An 18,897-nucleotide genomic window follows, 5' to 3' on the forward strand; every position below is an offset into this window, starting at 1 on the left:
GCTGGGCACCCCTCCCTCATGTTATATCAATATTCATACTGGAAGTATTTACTTTTATCATTTCAAAAACAATAATTAATTTATGGCATATCAACTAAATTCCAAGATTATTTTGTTGTTAATACAAACTGTTATTAGTTAATCAAATATGATATTGAGTGTTATATACCAAGTTACATATACAGATTGAGTCATGTGTATGGGAACCCTTCAATAAATTGTAGACTGTTGTTGATATAATACTGTAACTTTCAGGATAAGTTATTGGCCAAATACTCTACTTTTTGACGTACAACTGAATTTCAACCCCTCATAAGGGGGTGACTTAGTGGTTGTAACTCGAATATTTTAAATGTAAAATATGGGTACCCAAAAATACAATACCCATTGTGTAATGGTAAAATACAATAGTACCCATTGTGTGATACATCATTTGAAAACAAGAAAGATAACATCAATTGAAATGTTCAATGATACTTTCAACCAAAATGGCGGCTGATTGAAGTTTTAGTTTTCAAGGAAAGAGGGGTTGTAACCCAAATATTTTAAATGTAAACACACATTGTGTGGTACATCATTTTTAATGCCTTTCTGAAACAAGAAGATGCCATCAATAAAATGTTTATGATACTTTATCAAAAATGGCGGCTGTTTGAAGTTTTAGTTTTAAAGAAATAATTGATAAAGTTCAATCAGCCGCCATTTTGGAAAAAGTAACATAGGACATTTTTATTAATGAAAAGGCCTTCAAAATGATGTACCACACAATGGGTGTTTACATTTAAAATATTCGAGTTACAACCCTCAGTCACCCCCCTTATGAGGGTTGATATTCAGTTGTATGTCAAAAGGTAGAGTATTTGACCAATAACTTTTCCTGAAAGTTACAGTATTATATCTACAACAGTCTACAACTTATTGAAGGGTTCCCATACATATGACTCACTCTGTATAATATTATTTTGACAAAAAAATCACATAATCATTAACGACAATATTATCAAAATGATTAAGAGAGAAGAATCAAATCAAATCAATTTATTGCCACAGACAAACACTTTACAATTTGTATCGGCCACGTCAATATTACAAACTATATTAGAGATCATACAACAATAGCAATTACCTGAAAATCTCGATAAACTCCATGTTAACATTGAAATATTCATCCACACTATAAAAACATTTTTTTATAAAAATTCTTATTTCTTAGTTTAAATTTCCTGAGCGTCAAACCTCGAACATTTGGTGGTAAATGGTTATAAAACTATTGAAAAGGCCTTAAAACTCGTATGGCTGGATTTGTAAGAGCAGTACTCATTCCTAGATACGGCGAACCTTGAGCTACTTTCTCTTGTGAAAATGCTGAATTTGCATAAAATGACAAAGGTCCAAAAAGAGGTTAGGTTTTGAATTTTACATAATTTTCAGTGGAGAATCATATTGTACAATTTAGTTATTATTTATGTATTTAATTTATTTATTCATTCATTTATTGTTTTAGCAACGCTGAATTTGCATGAAATGACAAAGATCCAAAAAGAGGTTAGGTTTTGAATTTTACATAATTTTCAGTAGAGAATCATATTGTAAAAATAAGTTATTATTCATGTATTCATCAATTTATTGTTTTAGAAACGTTCCTACCGAGCGGATGAGTACATCCACCTGGTGAAGCCGAAGCTGGTGAAGGCGGTGGACCAGTGCATCTCTGCGGCGGGACACGAGTTCTCGGCCGAAGGCCACAAAATGCTGATGCGTGCCGCGCAGTACGGCAAGTGCTTTCTCGCCGAGTTCAACCCCGACCCCTACGTCGAAATGTGTCGCATGCTCAGGGTGCTCAACGCTGTGCGCGATGTCAAGATCGGCATACCGATCACCTGTAACCAGTATCCTTGTTTCAATATTATCTAAAACCATGTAGTAATAGTAGTTTATTGACCGAGCGAATTGAGGTCTAAGATTCAAGTCGACGGTTTTGCATTTCTCTTTATGTTTATAATTATGTTTATATTTATGTTTTTATATTCCGCATTTACAGCGAAACGCAGCAATAGATTTTCATGAAATTTGACATGTATGTTCCTTTTTGAATTCCGCGTCGACGTATACATACGGTTTTTTGAATTTTGCATTTTAAGGATAATACAAAAGGAAAAGGAGTCTCCTTTGAACGCCAATATTACCGTAAAAATCAGACTTTAGAATTATTCATCATAAATCAGCTGTCTAGTGGACTATAATACTACCCGTTCAAAAACATCGAACATCTTGAAAATGTATCTTTCCATCAACGTTAGTAGACAGTTGACTATAATACTAACCGTTCAAAAACATCGAACATCTTGAAAATGAATCTCTCCATCAACGTTGTAGACAGTTGCAGTCAGATTGATAACAGCGCTCATACTCACTTCCGGGACGACACGTCACGGTACGATAGGAAAGAAAGCTCTATGTTTATTTAGGATTTTTTCTAGACATTTTGAATTGATAAATTATTATTAATTTTGAGAAAACAAAGAGGTCAATGTAACTTACTGAGCGCGAGGTCTACTGTTCACAGAACTACTAGTTAGCTATGTCGATAAAATAACCCAAACAGCCGTTAGTCGTTTATACACCGATATCTCGCCGACATGACAGGACAGAATTTACTCTGATGAACAGTATTAGAGGAGACTGTGGTTTATAACTGCGCGAGGTCTACTGTTCACAGAACTACTAGTACAACAGTTTTATAAGGGTCTTTAAAGCACGAGTTAGATGTAGAGTTAAGACACAAGTGAGCGAACGCTTGTCTTAAACATCTCACGAGTGCTTTAAAGACATTATAAAACTGTTGTATACACTGTTTTACGACCACTCAAGCAAAGTATCTCATTGATACTTTTTGTAAGGTTAGAAATCAACCAACTAGTCTATATGATAAAAAAATTGAAATAACAATAGGTGAAAAGCTACTCAGAGAGAGTTAACAGTAGACTTGAAATACTGAAAACAAGACAAACTGAATACATGGCTTACTGAAAACTTGATAAACTTCTAACTTAAAGAACTGAAAACTTTATAATTTGAAAATTTTGAAAACTTGACAAAATGAGAACTGAAACTGAACTAACTGAGATCTTAAACTCAGAATTGATAACTTGACTTACTGAAACCTTCATAAACTTAAAACTTGACAAACTGAAAACTTGACGTACTGAAATCCTGACGTACTGAAAGCTTGACCAATTGAAATCTTGTCAAACTGAATAGGCTACTTGACTTTGTGAAAACTTGACAAACTGAACCCAGCTACCAGCATCAGAAACCTTGTTTTAATGTTGATGCTACCAGCATTAAAAACCATGTTATAATTTTAAAGTCGTTGCATAATGTTCACATTATAGTATAGTTTTGAAACCCCTGTTATGGGATTGATTGTAATTCTGTAATGTTTACATTATAGCACGGTAGTAGATAATAGTAGTAGTTACGACCTGTAACCGTTATGCAAAAGTTTTTTAAATTGAGGGTCTTTAAAGCACAAGTTAGATGTGAGTTAAACACTATACACTATTTTTATCTACGATCACTCAAGAAAAGTTTTGGGCATGAGTCTGTTGGACCATTTTAAAAGCTATAATAGTCCAATATCAAATGAATAAATATTCATGTTTATTTCTTCAATAACAAATCGGAACACCATCAGTCTATGTTTTCTCTGCCATTTGACCCATGTCAGAGGTACAGTATTATTTATTGAATATGAAAACAATTTCAATACCAGCAAAAGTGAGTTACATTCTTGGAATACTTTGCTAAAACTATAATGTTGCATCCCACTATGAAGTTTATTTGTTAGGATACATTTATTCTACCAAAAAACATCATTAAAGTATTTTTTTTTGTATTCAACATGTTTTTCTTGACAACTTTTCTACAGATTGAAAGTTATAGGAATTCAGAAGCTTCTTGACATGCTATTAATAAGAAGACAGTATTTTTTGGCAATTCATATTGCCAAACACTTGAGGCTACCTGACTCCTCTAGGATATTGATGCATTGGGCTTATTACAAGGTAGGTTATCAATATTAATTTTGGTTCTGAATGATATCATGCCAACAAGTAATATGATGAAACAAGGATTTGTTCCCTAAAGAATTCCCTGGTGATTGACCTGACAGAATTTTAAAAGTACTCAAAAATAAAAAAGTAGACTGAGAAAGTACGTTTTCATTCCTCATTGTCTTAGTATACTCATACCCAGCCCACTCAATCCTATCGTAGGCCTATATCTTTTGATCTTACGGTTTCTTCAAAAAGACAACACAGTTTTAAATATAGTATCATTTGTTTATTTCAAAGCTGCTTTATTTCTACTGCTATTTCAGTTTCACTATTATTACATTCCTTGTTTTACTTCCAGGTTCAACAAAGTCAATTAGACAGAGAAGAAGTTGCCAGTGAGATATCTGAGAAAATCAAGCAAAATCCTGGAGTCTCGTTTTCAGAAATTGCCATGAAAGCTGCCGACTGTGGAAAAACTCAACTAGCCATAAAGGTATCGGAGATTCATCCATTTCTAATTTACATTAATTTTGTAAAGTATGGTTGATATACTTTCAAAATTTGTATATGCTAATTTGAATATTATAAACTCAAGGTACATGATTTCTATAGTAAATTGTATTAATTGAAAAACCATTTAAATTAATCATGACTTCTCGTACTCTTACAATATGCTGGGTGGCACCAATTATGATCAACTATAGTGAAACGTAATAAGTAATTGGGTTGATTTTAAATTCTCAACAACTCAAAAATATTTTTTTGCCTTTCTTGTGTTAATTGTTAAATAATGATAAATCAAACTTTCTCATCCAAAATCTCTTCAATTTTACCGTAAATTTTGAATATCCAATTGATGAGATATAGGTATCATCAGCTAATCATAATATTTACTCAGATTAGCATGATTAAATGTTGAAGGTTGTCCTCAGACATTAATTTTTCCTACAGTTACGTTGAAAAGTGGCCATTGCTGCACTGATTACAGAACGCAAAGAATCACTTTTCCGCTCTAGTGCGGGAAAAATTTTTCTGCACTCCAGATTTGCAACATGGCAACGCAAAATACTTAGTAGGTTATATGGAGCAACAGTGCAGCAAAAACAAAATGAAGTTGGTAACAGTCAAAGTTAGTAGACAGAAGGTTGGTCACTCATCTATAGTATTTTAGTTGAAATGCAATTGGAGTGGGGGAACTGCAGTCGTGACGTAGGCTGTAGTACAGAGTAGGCAGAATATCGCATTCTTGAGAATCATACGGTGACGTATAGTCAATTATATAACACAAACATTTTCTGACATGCAAGATTTCTGTTTCTGCTTTACAATAATTATCAAAACATTTGAATAATACAAGTATTTTGCCATATAAAAGCAAAAACCCCACCTCCTAACCTTCCCTTTCAAATCCTTAAGGTTTCTTCATCTTCTAGGTCGTGTTTATATTTTGTAGTTTGGCTATACATCAGCTTGTGAATTTCGGGGATGAGATATTTTGATCCTCGTAGAACATGTGCTCGATACCAGCATGTTCAGTGCATTTATATGAATGAAATTCTTCGGATTTATTGGGATCGGTTTATTGCAATGCTTTGGTTTATCAAGGTTTTTGTATGGGTTAATCTGAAATTATAATAGTATAACGTTGTCTACTAACGCTTTTCCAGCTTATTAACTTTTTCGTGTCACGTTTTTAGATTCTTGAAAAACTTTAAACTTAATTTTATTCATACAAGTTGAATGAACTTGAAGTATTTAACAACATCATTAGAATCAGTGATTCAATCGCTATAAGTATGGAGAATTTTTAAGTTCTAGGTCAATCTTGAGGGGATTAAACGACGATGTATTTGAAGATACAGTGAATAAACGTGTATGCTCAGTGTGGTTACTCTATCACTTTTTTACTACACGTGACGTCACACTGGCGTTTCCCCCACCACTTCGAATCTTTCACCTGTGAGTGATCAACCTTCTGTCTACTAACGTTGGGTAACAGTGACTGGGCTGCTATAGTGAGCAGAGGTGCAACGAAGCACAACGCGCTAATTATTAGTATTAGATATTATAACCAAGGACAACATTTTTATTCAATTTGACAATAAATTAAGGTTTTTATCAATAATAAAATTACACAGAAAAACATTTGATGCATTTCAGGCAATTTTACCCATAATTACCCACTTTTCATATTCAATGGTACTGTAGGAAAAACTTAATGTGAAATACGTGCGCAAAGTTCCTCTGCTGCACTCAAGAAACCATTCCGCCCTCGCCTACGGCTCGGGCGTAAACGTTTCTTCGGTGCAGCAACCTGTCACTTTGCGCACTAGTTGCACAAATAACTATTCTAGCTTTGAGTAACAAAAAAAACCTAGTCTTTAATATTGTTGTCTTTAATTTATGTCTTACTAGTATTTATTAAAATGCCCAGTCTCCTTCAGAAATTTACCATCAGCTGAACATTCTGATGAAATTGCATCATAATTCCTCAAAAAATAAACCATCGATTAATTTGTTCTAAATTTATTGCAGCTTTTAGACCATGAAAAGAGGGCTTCTCTCCAAGTGCCCCTGTTATTGCGTCTAGGCCAGGAGCAAGTTGCCCTACAAAAAGCAGTCGAGAGTGGAAATACTGACCTAGTCTACACCGTGCTACTTCATTTACGCGAGAATATGCCGCTTGCAAAGTTTCAGGTAATTTTGAAATATTTCTAAGTCTGTTAACTTACATTTTTCAAAATACGTTCAATATCGCATACATTTTCTTTGTACTATTTATTATTTAATAGAATTCTAATTTATTATAAAATAAAATATTGAATATTAGTACTAGTTATGTGAATAATTTTTTAGTTAAATTCATTTGAATTTTGTACGTTAATTGCTTCGTTTTCCTAGTTATAAAATTCACAATTAGTCCAGGCAATAAATAAATGCTCAAAAAGGTAAATAGGGAAAAGTTTGAAAGACAATTTCTACCTCGCAGGTCTGTTGGGACAGTAAGTAGGTGAACATATCAAAAGTCCCCACCCCATTCCATGCTGATCATGATCTTGAAGAGCAACAAATTATCTTACAAATTTTATGTATAATTTTTGTATTTTATGCTATTTACCTACGACCGTTGCAGAAGTGTTATTGTTAGTGTGAAATATTTTGTTTATTTAGGGCCGGTTTCCGAGCTCGGGATTTAGCTAAGCTCTAGACTTTAAACAGCTGGAGTCGGAAAAATGACTTTCCGAAATGGGGCGTAGTTGCAGTTTTTATGATAATCTTTATTTTCTCATTTCTGTAATTGGAAACGTTTTTCCTTGAAGAAATTAAACATTCCTAAATAATTCATAATAGCTGAAACTTTACATGATTTTATCTTTATTTTATTCCGTGTTCAATTTTCTAGTTTTTTCGAAATTTAATTTAAAAATCGTTAGTCGTTTTACTGCGACTACGCCCCGTTCCGGAAAGACAATTTTCTGACTCCAGATGTTTAAAGTCTAGACCTTGCTGAATCCCGAGCTCGGAAACCGGCTCTAAGTCTTTTTGTTTATTTTATTCTACCATGTTTAGCTTTTAATGAACACCTGCTGAAACCCGATTTCCAGGTCCAATTGTTGATTAATTTCGAATAAACTTGAATTGATCGTAAATAATGCTTATTTGTCATCATTTGCGTAACATATTCTTTCTACTTAACAAAATATTTTTCTCAAGATCATAACTATTTAATAAGTTGTCTCAATTGAAAGAAAGTTCTTCTTGTCATTTCTTCAATATTTTCCTTTTTAACTTGATTGTAAAATGAGTTCTTCTTAAATCAATGAGTTATTGCTTTGCTTTTTTCTCTAGATGGTGATAAGAAAGTTTGCACTGGCGCAGGCCCTGTATTTGAAGTACTGCAGAGAACATAATAGGGAGACATTGAGAGATGTCTACACCCAGGAGGATGACCACAATGCTTTGGCTGCCTGCTCCATTTATGAATGCTATGATAACAAAGTAAGCGCCTTATTCTATCAATATCATATCACCTAAACTTCTATAATCTTCTAAAATATAATAAAGGAAAGAATCGTCCTAAACATGTACAGGACAGAAAATTACGAATGACGCATCATCACGTCCGAACTACCGAACTGATTTACTTGAAATTTTGCATGAAGATTCTGAATTTACCGAGGATGATTATAGGCCTATTTTCAGTTCTTCAAGATTTCATTACGTCAAGTTTGCAGTTTGTCACGTGATTTAAACAGACCCTTGCCACTCAATACATACAGAATGGAAAGTATCAATCAAACGCCTATCCAATTAATTCTTTTTACATGTCGCCAATACTTGAGTGCACCAAGACCACATCACGTGACTGCGCCATCTTGTTAGAAATTAAAACTACTGCTATCCGGGTCTTTTGAACGGGTCGCGGCAGTGAACAATACCGATTGACCCGGATCAGTAAAGTGATTCGAACTTTCCATCTCTATACTATTACATTGCTGAACTTTCAAGATGGCGGATTTTTGTGTCATGATACTACCCGACTTTCCATTCTGTATTGTATTCTGTGCCCTTGTGCTTGTGGAGCACGGGTCACCTTCTAGTCAATAATCATTTTTATTTTCATGTCAATGTTACTTGACAAAAGCTCTTTGAGAGTTCTAATTGATAAGTCTAAATTTAATATTTTTTCCGAATCAATGTTAATGATATATCTTCCTTCTTTGTCCTCATTTACCCAATTCCTTCTCTCCTATTTCTTTTTCATTATTTCTTCCTTCAGCATGTGGCCAGCCGAAATATTCTTCTCTGACCACTCCTGTGTTTTGGATGGTCATGTCAAGCCCAGCTGCATAAACCAATTATTAAGTCATATCAGAGAATTTGAAATTGATCAGAGCGACAGATCAGAGCAGATCTAACACCAGCCTCATTCAACATTTATTTCCTCCTGCTTATCCACCTCATTTTCCACTGACTTTTGCAAACATATTCTTTTAATACTCTTTTAGATTACCTTTATTCCTTTTATATATGTTTATTCTCAGTTTAACTCATTTTCATCCTTCTCCTTTTAATTTTATAGTATGATGTTATAATGTTGGTCTGTTTGATAATGATGTTAATAAATGTTTGTTTGTTATTTTAGACAAACAGTTTGGAAGAAGCCTCACTGTCGGCGGCACAGGAATGGTACAAGCGTGCCAAGAACGAGGTGCATGCAGCGCTTTGCGAGGAGCAGTTGAAGTTGCGTCGACACCAGCGCCACCTGGAGGAGAAGTTCGCGCGCAACTTCGTCGATCGCTCGCTGCACGACACGCTGCGTCAGCTGCTGCTCATCAACGAACTCAAGCTGGCCGACAAGATGCGCGCCGAGTATCGCGTGCCGGAACGCAGGTATTTGCAGTACTCCTATCATATTTGTGCACTCGACTTTGGCTCGTGCACAAAATAATCAGACTCGTGCGGTGAATTTAAACTTACAGTACACTGGGTGGAATCATATTTCCACACTCTACTTCGACTCATACGCAAAAGAATCAGACTCGTACAGCAAATACAAACTTCCAGTACATGGTGGCACTCATGTATTTCAAGCATTATTTGAATGATCTGAAAACTGTAGGCTGGGGGCTCTAGTCAAGGATCCGCAAGCCTTCTGCGCTTCATATTCATATTAAGCGTCATAATCATCATATTCTAACCTAATAACATTAAATGTAGGGAAAATAAATTTCTTAACCTTTTCTATATCAATGAAGCTTCTTTATTGTAGAGGAGAGAGTCGAAACTGTGATTGTCCTCTCATTAAGCGCTCTGATAATGTTAAATATCTAGGTATAATTGTAGATGATCGATTGAAATGAGATGAGCATATATCGTACACAACTAAGAAAATAAGAAAGCTCATTTATAAGTTCTACCAGCTTCGTCATATAATTAGTAAAGATATTATAAAAATAGTATATTTCTCACTTGTAGAGTCACTTTTAAGATATGGACTGTTGGTTTAGGGTGCAGCAAATTACAACTTAATAGATTCAGTTTTGAAAGCACAGAAACGTATTATTAAGGTCATGACAAACAAAAACAACCGTTTTCCAACAAAGTAAAGTTCTTAGCGTCAGACAGTTATATGTATTAGTTTAAGTAATTTATATTAAGAAGATATGATTTTTAGTCCAATTCCGTTACTCATCAAACGATAGCCGGATGCCTCGCCACTGATTAACAACTACAAGACCCACTGGTTGGAAACATATTTACACACTTCATTTCAACTCGTGCGCAAAATAATCAGACTCGTGCAAACAAACTTCCAGTACTCTGGGTGGAAACATGGTGTAACGGTGAAGGTTGCTTCAAAATTGAGAATGTTCTATGTCAAGATATGTGGAAAGAGGTCCAATTCCTCTATGTGAAGGAGAAGGAAAGTATGACACTTGGTCATAATGAGTCTTGTTGAAACGATTGTTTACTTGCTGTTAGTCTGAGCTAATAACGTGTAGTATAGAAAACGCATTATTTGTTATTAGTACCAGATGCGTTTGGTAGGTCTGATGGTTTGATTAGAGGCTCTGATTCCAATAGAACGCCAGGAATCTAAGAAAACTGAAATTACTGGAGTTGAATATACTTCTAGTTTATTACTTTGACTATATTGTACAGGGTGTTCTGAAAAAAGGTACCCATAAGTCAGGGCGTGATTCCTCACATCAAAAGAATAAAAAAGTTCTAATTTATTAGCATAGGTCCGAAAATGCTTGGTTACCAAGTTATACAGAGTGAACGATATCATCTGAATTTCAGTTCCCCAACTGAAACGAAACCCTACGGGTATTTGTTGGGTGTTAATTAAGATATACAATTTAGCGTACTTTATGTAAAATTAATTGAAAAATCCAAGGTCTATAAATACAGGTCATGACACAATCCCGTGATGCATTGCAAAATCGCCATTTCATGGGGTCCCAGTTCACTAATTTTCAAATTTATCAGCTGTTATCATTATGGATTGAACAACATGATGTATTATTTTGTAATAGGGATATTGCTTGGCTTTGAATTGTTAAATAAATTGTTCCGACAAAATAATAATAAATTAGATTCCAACTAGGAACTGAATTGTTGATTTTTAGATTTAATTGATCGGGAACCTGAAACTCTTTTTGAAATTGTCCTCGCATATTTCTATCTTGTCCCAATGCCTTTTGAATCATAATCCTTGATTTACAAGAACAAGAACAATTTTTAATAATAAATAAATGAACAATTGAAGCATTATTATTGAAATTTCATTATTAAAAAATTGAAAACCTGAATTCACATGTATTTATAGACCTTGGAAAAATCTAATAAAACCGTTTCCAGACCAGTAGCTACAGTAATGTTTAAGATATGTGACGAAATACGCGAAACTTGGTCCCGAAAAAACAAGTTCCTTTGAGGTTTGAAGCAGATTTACTATGTTAAATGTGCAATAAACACAAAACATTTTTTTACATAACTTGAAGAGAATTTAATTTTGAAGATAGAGATGTAAAATAGGTCTATGATAGATAGATAAATGGTAATAGATATTTAAAAAATCCTTAATGTCATACAAAACGCATGAAAAATAGACAAAATCTGTTAAGCTCTCTACAAATGTAATATTGATGATTATTTTTTTAAATGTTGCGTTTTTCGGGACTAAGTTTCGCGTATTTCGTCACATATCTTAAAATTTACTGTAGCTACAGGTCTGGAAACGGTTTTATTCAATTTTTCAATTCATTTTACATAAAGTACGCCAAATTGTACATATTAATTAATAGCCAACAAATACCCATAGGGCTTCGTTTCAGCAGGGGAAGTGAAATTCAGACGAAATCTTTCAATCTTAACTTGGTAACTAAGCGTTTTCAGACCTATGTTAATGAGAACTTTTTCTTGTGATGTTAGGAATCACGCCCTGACTTATGGGCACCTTTCTTCAGAGCACTCTGTATTCATATGAATACCGTCCAAAATAGAAGACTGATGCAAAAGTAAACTAGAAAAAAGTGCTTGAGGAATCATTGAGTACATAAATTATTCATCATTTTTTATAGATACTGGTGGCTGAGAATCGAATGTCTCTGTCAACTAGAAGAATGGGAAGAATTGGAGAAATTCTCAAAAAGTAAAAAATCTCCAATCGGATATGAGGTAAGTCAATTGCTCTCTAATAACAATTTATTCATTAGATAACACTCACAATGATGGAATGCGAAAACAAGCTCTATTACCGAATAGTATATTCTAACATAATTACAAACTTCATTCTTTTGATTTCACGATATTCAGTAAATTAGCTTAAAGAATCCTCAACATACGTAGAGATCGGCCTTTAATTAGATCTGTCAGCGGACTGTAGGCCGATCTATCACATGTGCACTAAACCATGTGGCCAACACAGAAATAGACCACAATAACAAATTTCATATTTTCGTCCTCCAGTCCCGCTGACTGATCTCTATTTATGGAGGAGCACTTGGACAAATGAACAAATGTTCGACAAACATGTTTGTTTAAAAAGGTTGGGGCAAATTTTATTATGTTTGACAAACAATGTTTGCCCGCGGCCAGTGTGGACGCGTCACCAAACAAAATATTTGTAAGTGGGAAGAACAGGTTTTATGTTTTACAGCTATTCTAAAGCTGTGAACACTGAAAATGTTTGGAAAACAGTATTTTTTTTGTTTGACAAACAATGATTCTCCAAACTTTTTTAAATGTTTGTCCCTGAGCTCCTCAACAAACATGTTTGCCGAACATGTATGTCGAACATTTGTTCAGTTTGGACACGGCTTTCATACATAACAAATAGATAATAACTTTCATCAAATATACTCAACAGGCTTTAAAGACTTGGGTACTAGACCTGTATTATTTTCAATCAAGATTTGGTCGTCCATTCTAACTTTTTCCAATTCCATGCTTTTTTAATTTCTAAGTGATCGTGTTTTTATTTCCAGCCTTTTATTGACGCTCTCCTAGAATGTGGCAGACAGCACGATGCTCAAAAGTATATGCCCAAAGTTAGAGATGAGCTGAAAGTCAAGTATTTTTGTAAATTAGGGTGAGTGTGTCATAACTATTCACTTTTTTAATTAGTTATTAGTGTTCATTCGATAAAATTTATCAACAAAACTACAGTAGTTCTAGTAGACCTATAATGACTTCCAATGTATTCTAATATGAACGGGTTTCCATGTTTAATATAAATCATGAATAAGTTTGTGTAAGGGTTGGGCAGGGAGGTATGGATGATTTAAAATAGCAGTTACTTACTCATTTTTAAACGAAACTCAAAATTTATTTTTTAGTGTTTACCTTGGATATTGCCATTATAAAAATTATAGAGGGAAAAATTAAAACATTGATTATGTACAAAAAATAACATGTGTTAAATGCTGTCCGTTTTTGTCCATACACTCCTGTAGACGTTGTGAGAAGTTGTTCATACTCCTCTGAAGCATTGCACGTGATACCGCTCGAATTTTTTGTGCTATTGTTTCACTCAGGGCTTCAAGGGTTTGTGGTTTGTTTATGTATACACATGCTTTTAGGTAGTCCCATAAAAAATAGTCACTAGGTGACAGGTCCGGTTACCGAGGAGGCCACTCCACATCTACACACAACGAAATGAGGCGTCTAGGGAAGGTCTGCCTTAGAAATTCCATAGCTGCTCTCAATGAATTAAGCTGCATGTCGCCCCATCTTGTTGAGACCATACAGTATTGACGTTGATACGTCGTCTTCTCAATTTTGGCAGAAAAATCGTTAGGTAACGATCTATATTGACAGTGCCTGTTCGACCGTTTTCTCGAAAAAAGAAAGGGTCAATAATAAATTTTATGGGGCTAACTAAAAGCACGGGTATACATAAACAAACCACGAACCCTTGAAGCCCTGAGTGAAACAATAGCACAATAAATTCAAGCGGTACCACGTGCAATGCTTCAGAGGAGTATGGACAACTTCTCACAACGTCTACAGGAGTGTATGGACAGAAACGGACAGCATTTAACACATGTTATTTTTTGTACACAATCAATGTTTTAATTTTTTACTCTTCAATTTTTATAATGGCAACATCCAAGGTACACACTAAAATAGTTATTTGTGCAACTAGTGCGCAAAGTGACAGTTTGCTGCACCGAAAGAAACGTTTATGCCCGAGCCGTAGGCGAGGGCGGAATGGCTTCTTTAGTGCAGCAGAGGAACTTTGCGCACGTATTTCACATTAATTTTTTCCTACAGTTACCATTGAATATGAAAAGTGGTTAATTATGGGTAAAATGATGGCTGAAATCCATCAAATGTTTGTGTGTGTGATGATGTTATTAATAACAACCTTAATTCATTTAAAATTAATAATCCAATTGAAGTTGAAAATTCTCAGCCAAAGTTCTCATTTTTATTCATTCAAGAATCAGAAAAAATACAGATAGAACAAAAATTCACATTCAAAATACACGCCAACAAGATGGCTGAACCGACAAGCGCGTGACCTAGCGGGAAGAATCGTACCTAAGTTTGTTTCATCCAGCTAAAAACTACAGAAACAGGATTCAGAAATTTAGACTTTTGCTCAAATTACCGAGAAAAATGCTTAAAGTAATCTGAAAAATATGTATGAAAATAACATAGACAACAATGAATATATATTGTAGTATTTTTATGTTTTTTTTATTTATATGGATATCGAACGGTAATCATTTAACCTCAAAATTCGAATTTTATAATGTATATTTGCTACTTTTCTCATTGCTTGCAGTTGAAATAATAATTATCAATAGAAAAGAACTATTATTTATTATTGAATGATGAGAATTCGTAAACGATGATTATTTAATTATGATTTAGATGAACATTGTTCTTGTTTTGTATTTCTAGATTGGGATTTTATCATAACCCTACGTAGGGTAGCCATTGAAAATGATTCTTATCTAAATCTAACCACAGTCATTGTTACCAACTTAATTTTTGTTTTCGTGCTCTAATCCTCCATATAACCCACCAACTATTTTGTGTTGCCATGTTACAAATGTGGAGTGCAGAAAAAATTTTTCCCGCACTAGAGTGGAAAAGTGATTCTTTGCGTTCTGTAATCAGTGCAGGAATGGCCACTTTTCAAGGTAACTGTAGGAAAAAGTATAAACTCAACCTCCCACATAATTGAACATCATCTTTTAGGTTATTTAGACGAATCAGAATAAAAAATAAAAATACTTGGACGATTTCCTGATATTCAGATTACTTCAGATTTGCTAGAGCTATCACCTTCCACTTCTGCTTTCGGAAGTGCCTAGTAAACAACTATTCTCATATATATATATATATATAATATATATATATATATATATATATATATATATAAATTGTTTATTTTTGTGTGTGGCGAAAAATAGCGTTCGCACCACGGGCAAAATGTTTTTCCGGCTCTCTATCTTTTCTAGTCCTCGGCCTACGGCCTCGGACTTGAAAACCGATTTCGAGCCGGAAAAATCTCATTTTCTCTGCTCTAGGTGCGAAATATACTATTTGAGTTTCGTTTAAAAATGAGTGTGTAACTGTTAAACTGTTATTTTAAATCATTTATACCTCCCTGCCCAACCCTGTATTTCTGTTTAACTCGGGAAGTAGCAATTCAACAAGAATAGGGATTTTACTCCCAAGTATATTTTTCTAATAAACTAATAATTGAACGAACAATCAAACGATAATTGTGAATGAATGAATTCATATTTCGCTTATTTATTCACATCTACTGATGCAGCCAGGCTCAGCTTTTAAAGTGAATATTTTCAAGTATAAACTCACACATTTCACATCGATCGACACCAGTCAGACACATACCGTAATTGGTCAGACAAAATTCAATGTCGTTTGATTGCGCGTATTCATTATCCATACGTATCCATATCGTACAGTATCCTACATTAAGGCACTATCTACAGTTTTTACTTCTACGGTAAGATTATGCTTTTTAGGTGTTCAGGAATACTTTTGTCTGACAATTTACATAAATCTTTAGTGTTGGCTGAAATGAACGAGGTGTAATACTTGATTATTAATCTAAGAGGACTTGATATACATAGGTACTAAATAGCTATGTGAAATCATCAGATTCAATACAAATGTGTCTTATACTCCTTTGAAATAATACTAATTATGTAGGCCTAAAGGTATCTCAAAGATTCCAAGAAAATGTCATTTATTTAACATAAATGTTATTTTCTAATGAAAATCTTCATCATTACCAAATATCAGAATAAAACGTTAATTTCTAATGATAATATTATAATTATCATTACTGAATTAAAAAATATTATTACACTTGAATTAGAAATATTGTTGAACTACAAGATGGAAAATTATTATTTCATTCCAACCAGTTCTACCAATGTAGTGCTCTAATCAGGCAGGTATTACTCAAAATTTATTGTTTTAAATTTTAATAAATTATTTATTTTGCTTTTTTGCAGAATGTTCGATGAAGCCCTCCAGTATGCAATCGAGAAACGTGATCCGGATGCAAAAAAATACATTCTAGCACAAAAGCAATTGGCTGACAAGTTACCAAGATAAATTAATCAATGAAATGAAATCTATCATAATAGAGTGATTTTTCTGAAGGCTTCCATTAATTTTCTAGTATTTTGAGAAATTTAACGGAACATTCAGCAAAAACTCTCCAATATCTTATTTAAATAATATGTACCTTATTAGGTACCGGTGTTTATCTTTTCCCAAAAGCTGCATTCCAATCTGTGATAGTCGAAAAACTCAGCTTAAAATCATGGCCATGCTCATTCTGGTCATTTTGTATATATTTAAATTATTCAAAGCTCTATCATAGAAAGAGGAAGAATTCCTATATTTTATATTAAAAATGTATTGCAGTAATTCAATATTGTTATCTTAATTGTGCAGTAGGCGTTATATGTGTAATATACTTATATTAATATATAGATTGAAATTATTAATTAAATAAATGATTATTATGTTTTATACTGCCATAAATGGGTGACTCATTGCATAACTCATACATTAAAGAAGTAAAATCCTCCCCCCCCCCCCCTACCAAGGAGTATTAGCACCCATGCTGTGTGTAAAAGAGTACCTACAACTGAATTTCAGTCCTCCCTGCTACATTATTCTATTCATCTCATAGTGGATTATAATTGATATACTGAGGCCTTTGATACCTAGTAGGCCTACAGAAAAAAACACTTTAGTTGAAATAAAATAATAATGACTTGGAAATAGCATTAATGTCCGAAATATGTTGTGATAAAATAATTTAAAAGGGAAATGAGATTTATATTTTTTATATTAAAAGTAGCCCTGAAGAAAAAAGACAACTTTAGTTAAAAACTCGTGTTTCATTTTCTTTGAGAAAATATGGAATGAAGATTAATCCATTTTTATTATGTATTTAAACACGACATGAAGTCAATTAAGATTAATCTTCATTAATTGTGTGTGGAGTAAATGTTTGAAAGAGTACTGTGGCATTTTAAACAATTGTTGACCGAACGTAGTGACGAGGTCTATGTTTTAACTTGGATTTTCTTTTGTATGTCTGTATGTAACGCGATTACGGTCAAACGCGTTGATAGAATTCGATGAGATTTGGCAGGAATATTCCTTTTTCAATGTATACACAAGGTTTTTTGAAATGTTGTATTCTAGGCTAGGGCCACATGAGCGTACATAGTGCGTCCGTTGCAACTTACTTTTTGCGGCCGTCGCCAATGACACCACACGAGCGTTGAGTGTGGTGCGTCAACATCAGTTATAGCTTTATGCAATGGAACCAGACGAAGCAATAACTTTTGTATGTCTCGACATGCGTTGTAGCATTTCTGCGCAGTTCAAAAATCACCGTCCGTTACGACTTCCGTTACTTGGTACGCACGTACCTCGTGTGTTTTCACCAATTAACTTCTATGTATTTCTACAACGGACGTCAAAAAGTAAGTTGCAACGGACGCACTTTGTGCGCTCGTGTGGCCCTAGCCTTAAGGATAATATGAAAAGAAAATGAATTCCTCGATACTCTGATATCATTATTTTATATAAATCATCTACTTTGAAGATAGGATCAATCAAACTATAGAATTATTATTCATAATCAATCATCTGACAAGTGAAATCATTGCATGCATTACACAGATGTCTGGCCGTGTCTATTTCTATAAGGTAGGGTTTCAATATCCTATACTATCAAAGACCTTAAAGAGATGTAGACCCAAAATGCCTATGCCTTCCCAATGATAGCTCTTACTTGAAATTGAAGGCCGCCATTGGGGTATTTTAGCATGAGATATTATATACCATTTATTTGTAATACTATAGATCATAAAGGCATTGGTATGTAATAATCTGGGTTGCCCCCTCAATGGCGGATTTCAATTCCAAGTACGACACTAGCGCTGCATGTGAGTCTATGCATCTTTAAGGTCTTTGTATACTATTAAACGAGTAACTTCTGTTTATATGTACAGATGTTTTGTATTCACCGGATCTCGAAAACGGCTCTAACGATTCTCACGAAATTCAGAACATAGTAGGTTTATAATCATATTATAAAGATTCGATTGCACTAGGTCTCATCGCTGGGAAAACTCGCTAAAGGACATTAAAAGGATAATATTATTATTCATCCTTGGAAAAACAGCTGATAATAATAATTATTTCGTCGTCTGATGGAAGTGAGCGAGCTAGTTCATGTGTGTGGGACTGTGCACAAAGTAGGAGAACATTCCTCTTCTCTGTGGACTGTGTCAAAATTATGACTCAGCTGTTG

The 18,897-nt window shown here is 34.0% G+C and overlaps 1 protein-coding gene across 1 annotated transcript in view; it reads left to right on the forward strand.

Annotated features, from left to right (window-relative positions):
- Positions 1–17,108, forward strand: part of LOC111043926 (vacuolar protein sorting-associated protein 16 homolog) — a 36,128-nt gene extending 19,020 nt beyond the window's left edge. Inside the window, exons 7-15 of the mRNA XM_039435151.1 lie at positions 1,636–1,889; positions 3,932–4,067; positions 4,417–4,551; positions 6,594–6,755; positions 7,908–8,057; positions 9,205–9,452; positions 12,149–12,245; positions 13,055–13,158; positions 16,571–17,108. Coding sequence (XP_039291085.1) covers positions 1,636–1,889; positions 3,932–4,067; positions 4,417–4,551; positions 6,594–6,755; positions 7,908–8,057; positions 9,205–9,452; positions 12,149–12,245; positions 13,055–13,158; positions 16,571–16,673 — 1,389 coding nt within the window. The 3' untranslated portion in view covers positions 16,674–17,108. The remainder of the gene's footprint in view (positions 1–1,635; positions 1,890–3,931; positions 4,068–4,416; positions 4,552–6,593; positions 6,756–7,907; positions 8,058–9,204; positions 9,453–12,148; positions 12,246–13,054; positions 13,159–16,570) is intronic.
- The last annotated feature ends 1,789 nt before the right edge of the window (positions 17,109–18,897 follow it).

Source organism: Nilaparvata lugens, chromosome 8, assembly GCF_014356525.2.
Source record: "Nilaparvata lugens isolate BPH chromosome 8, ASM1435652v1, whole genome shotgun sequence".
NCBI lineage: Eukaryota > Metazoa > Arthropoda > Insecta > Hemiptera > Delphacidae > Nilaparvata > Nilaparvata lugens.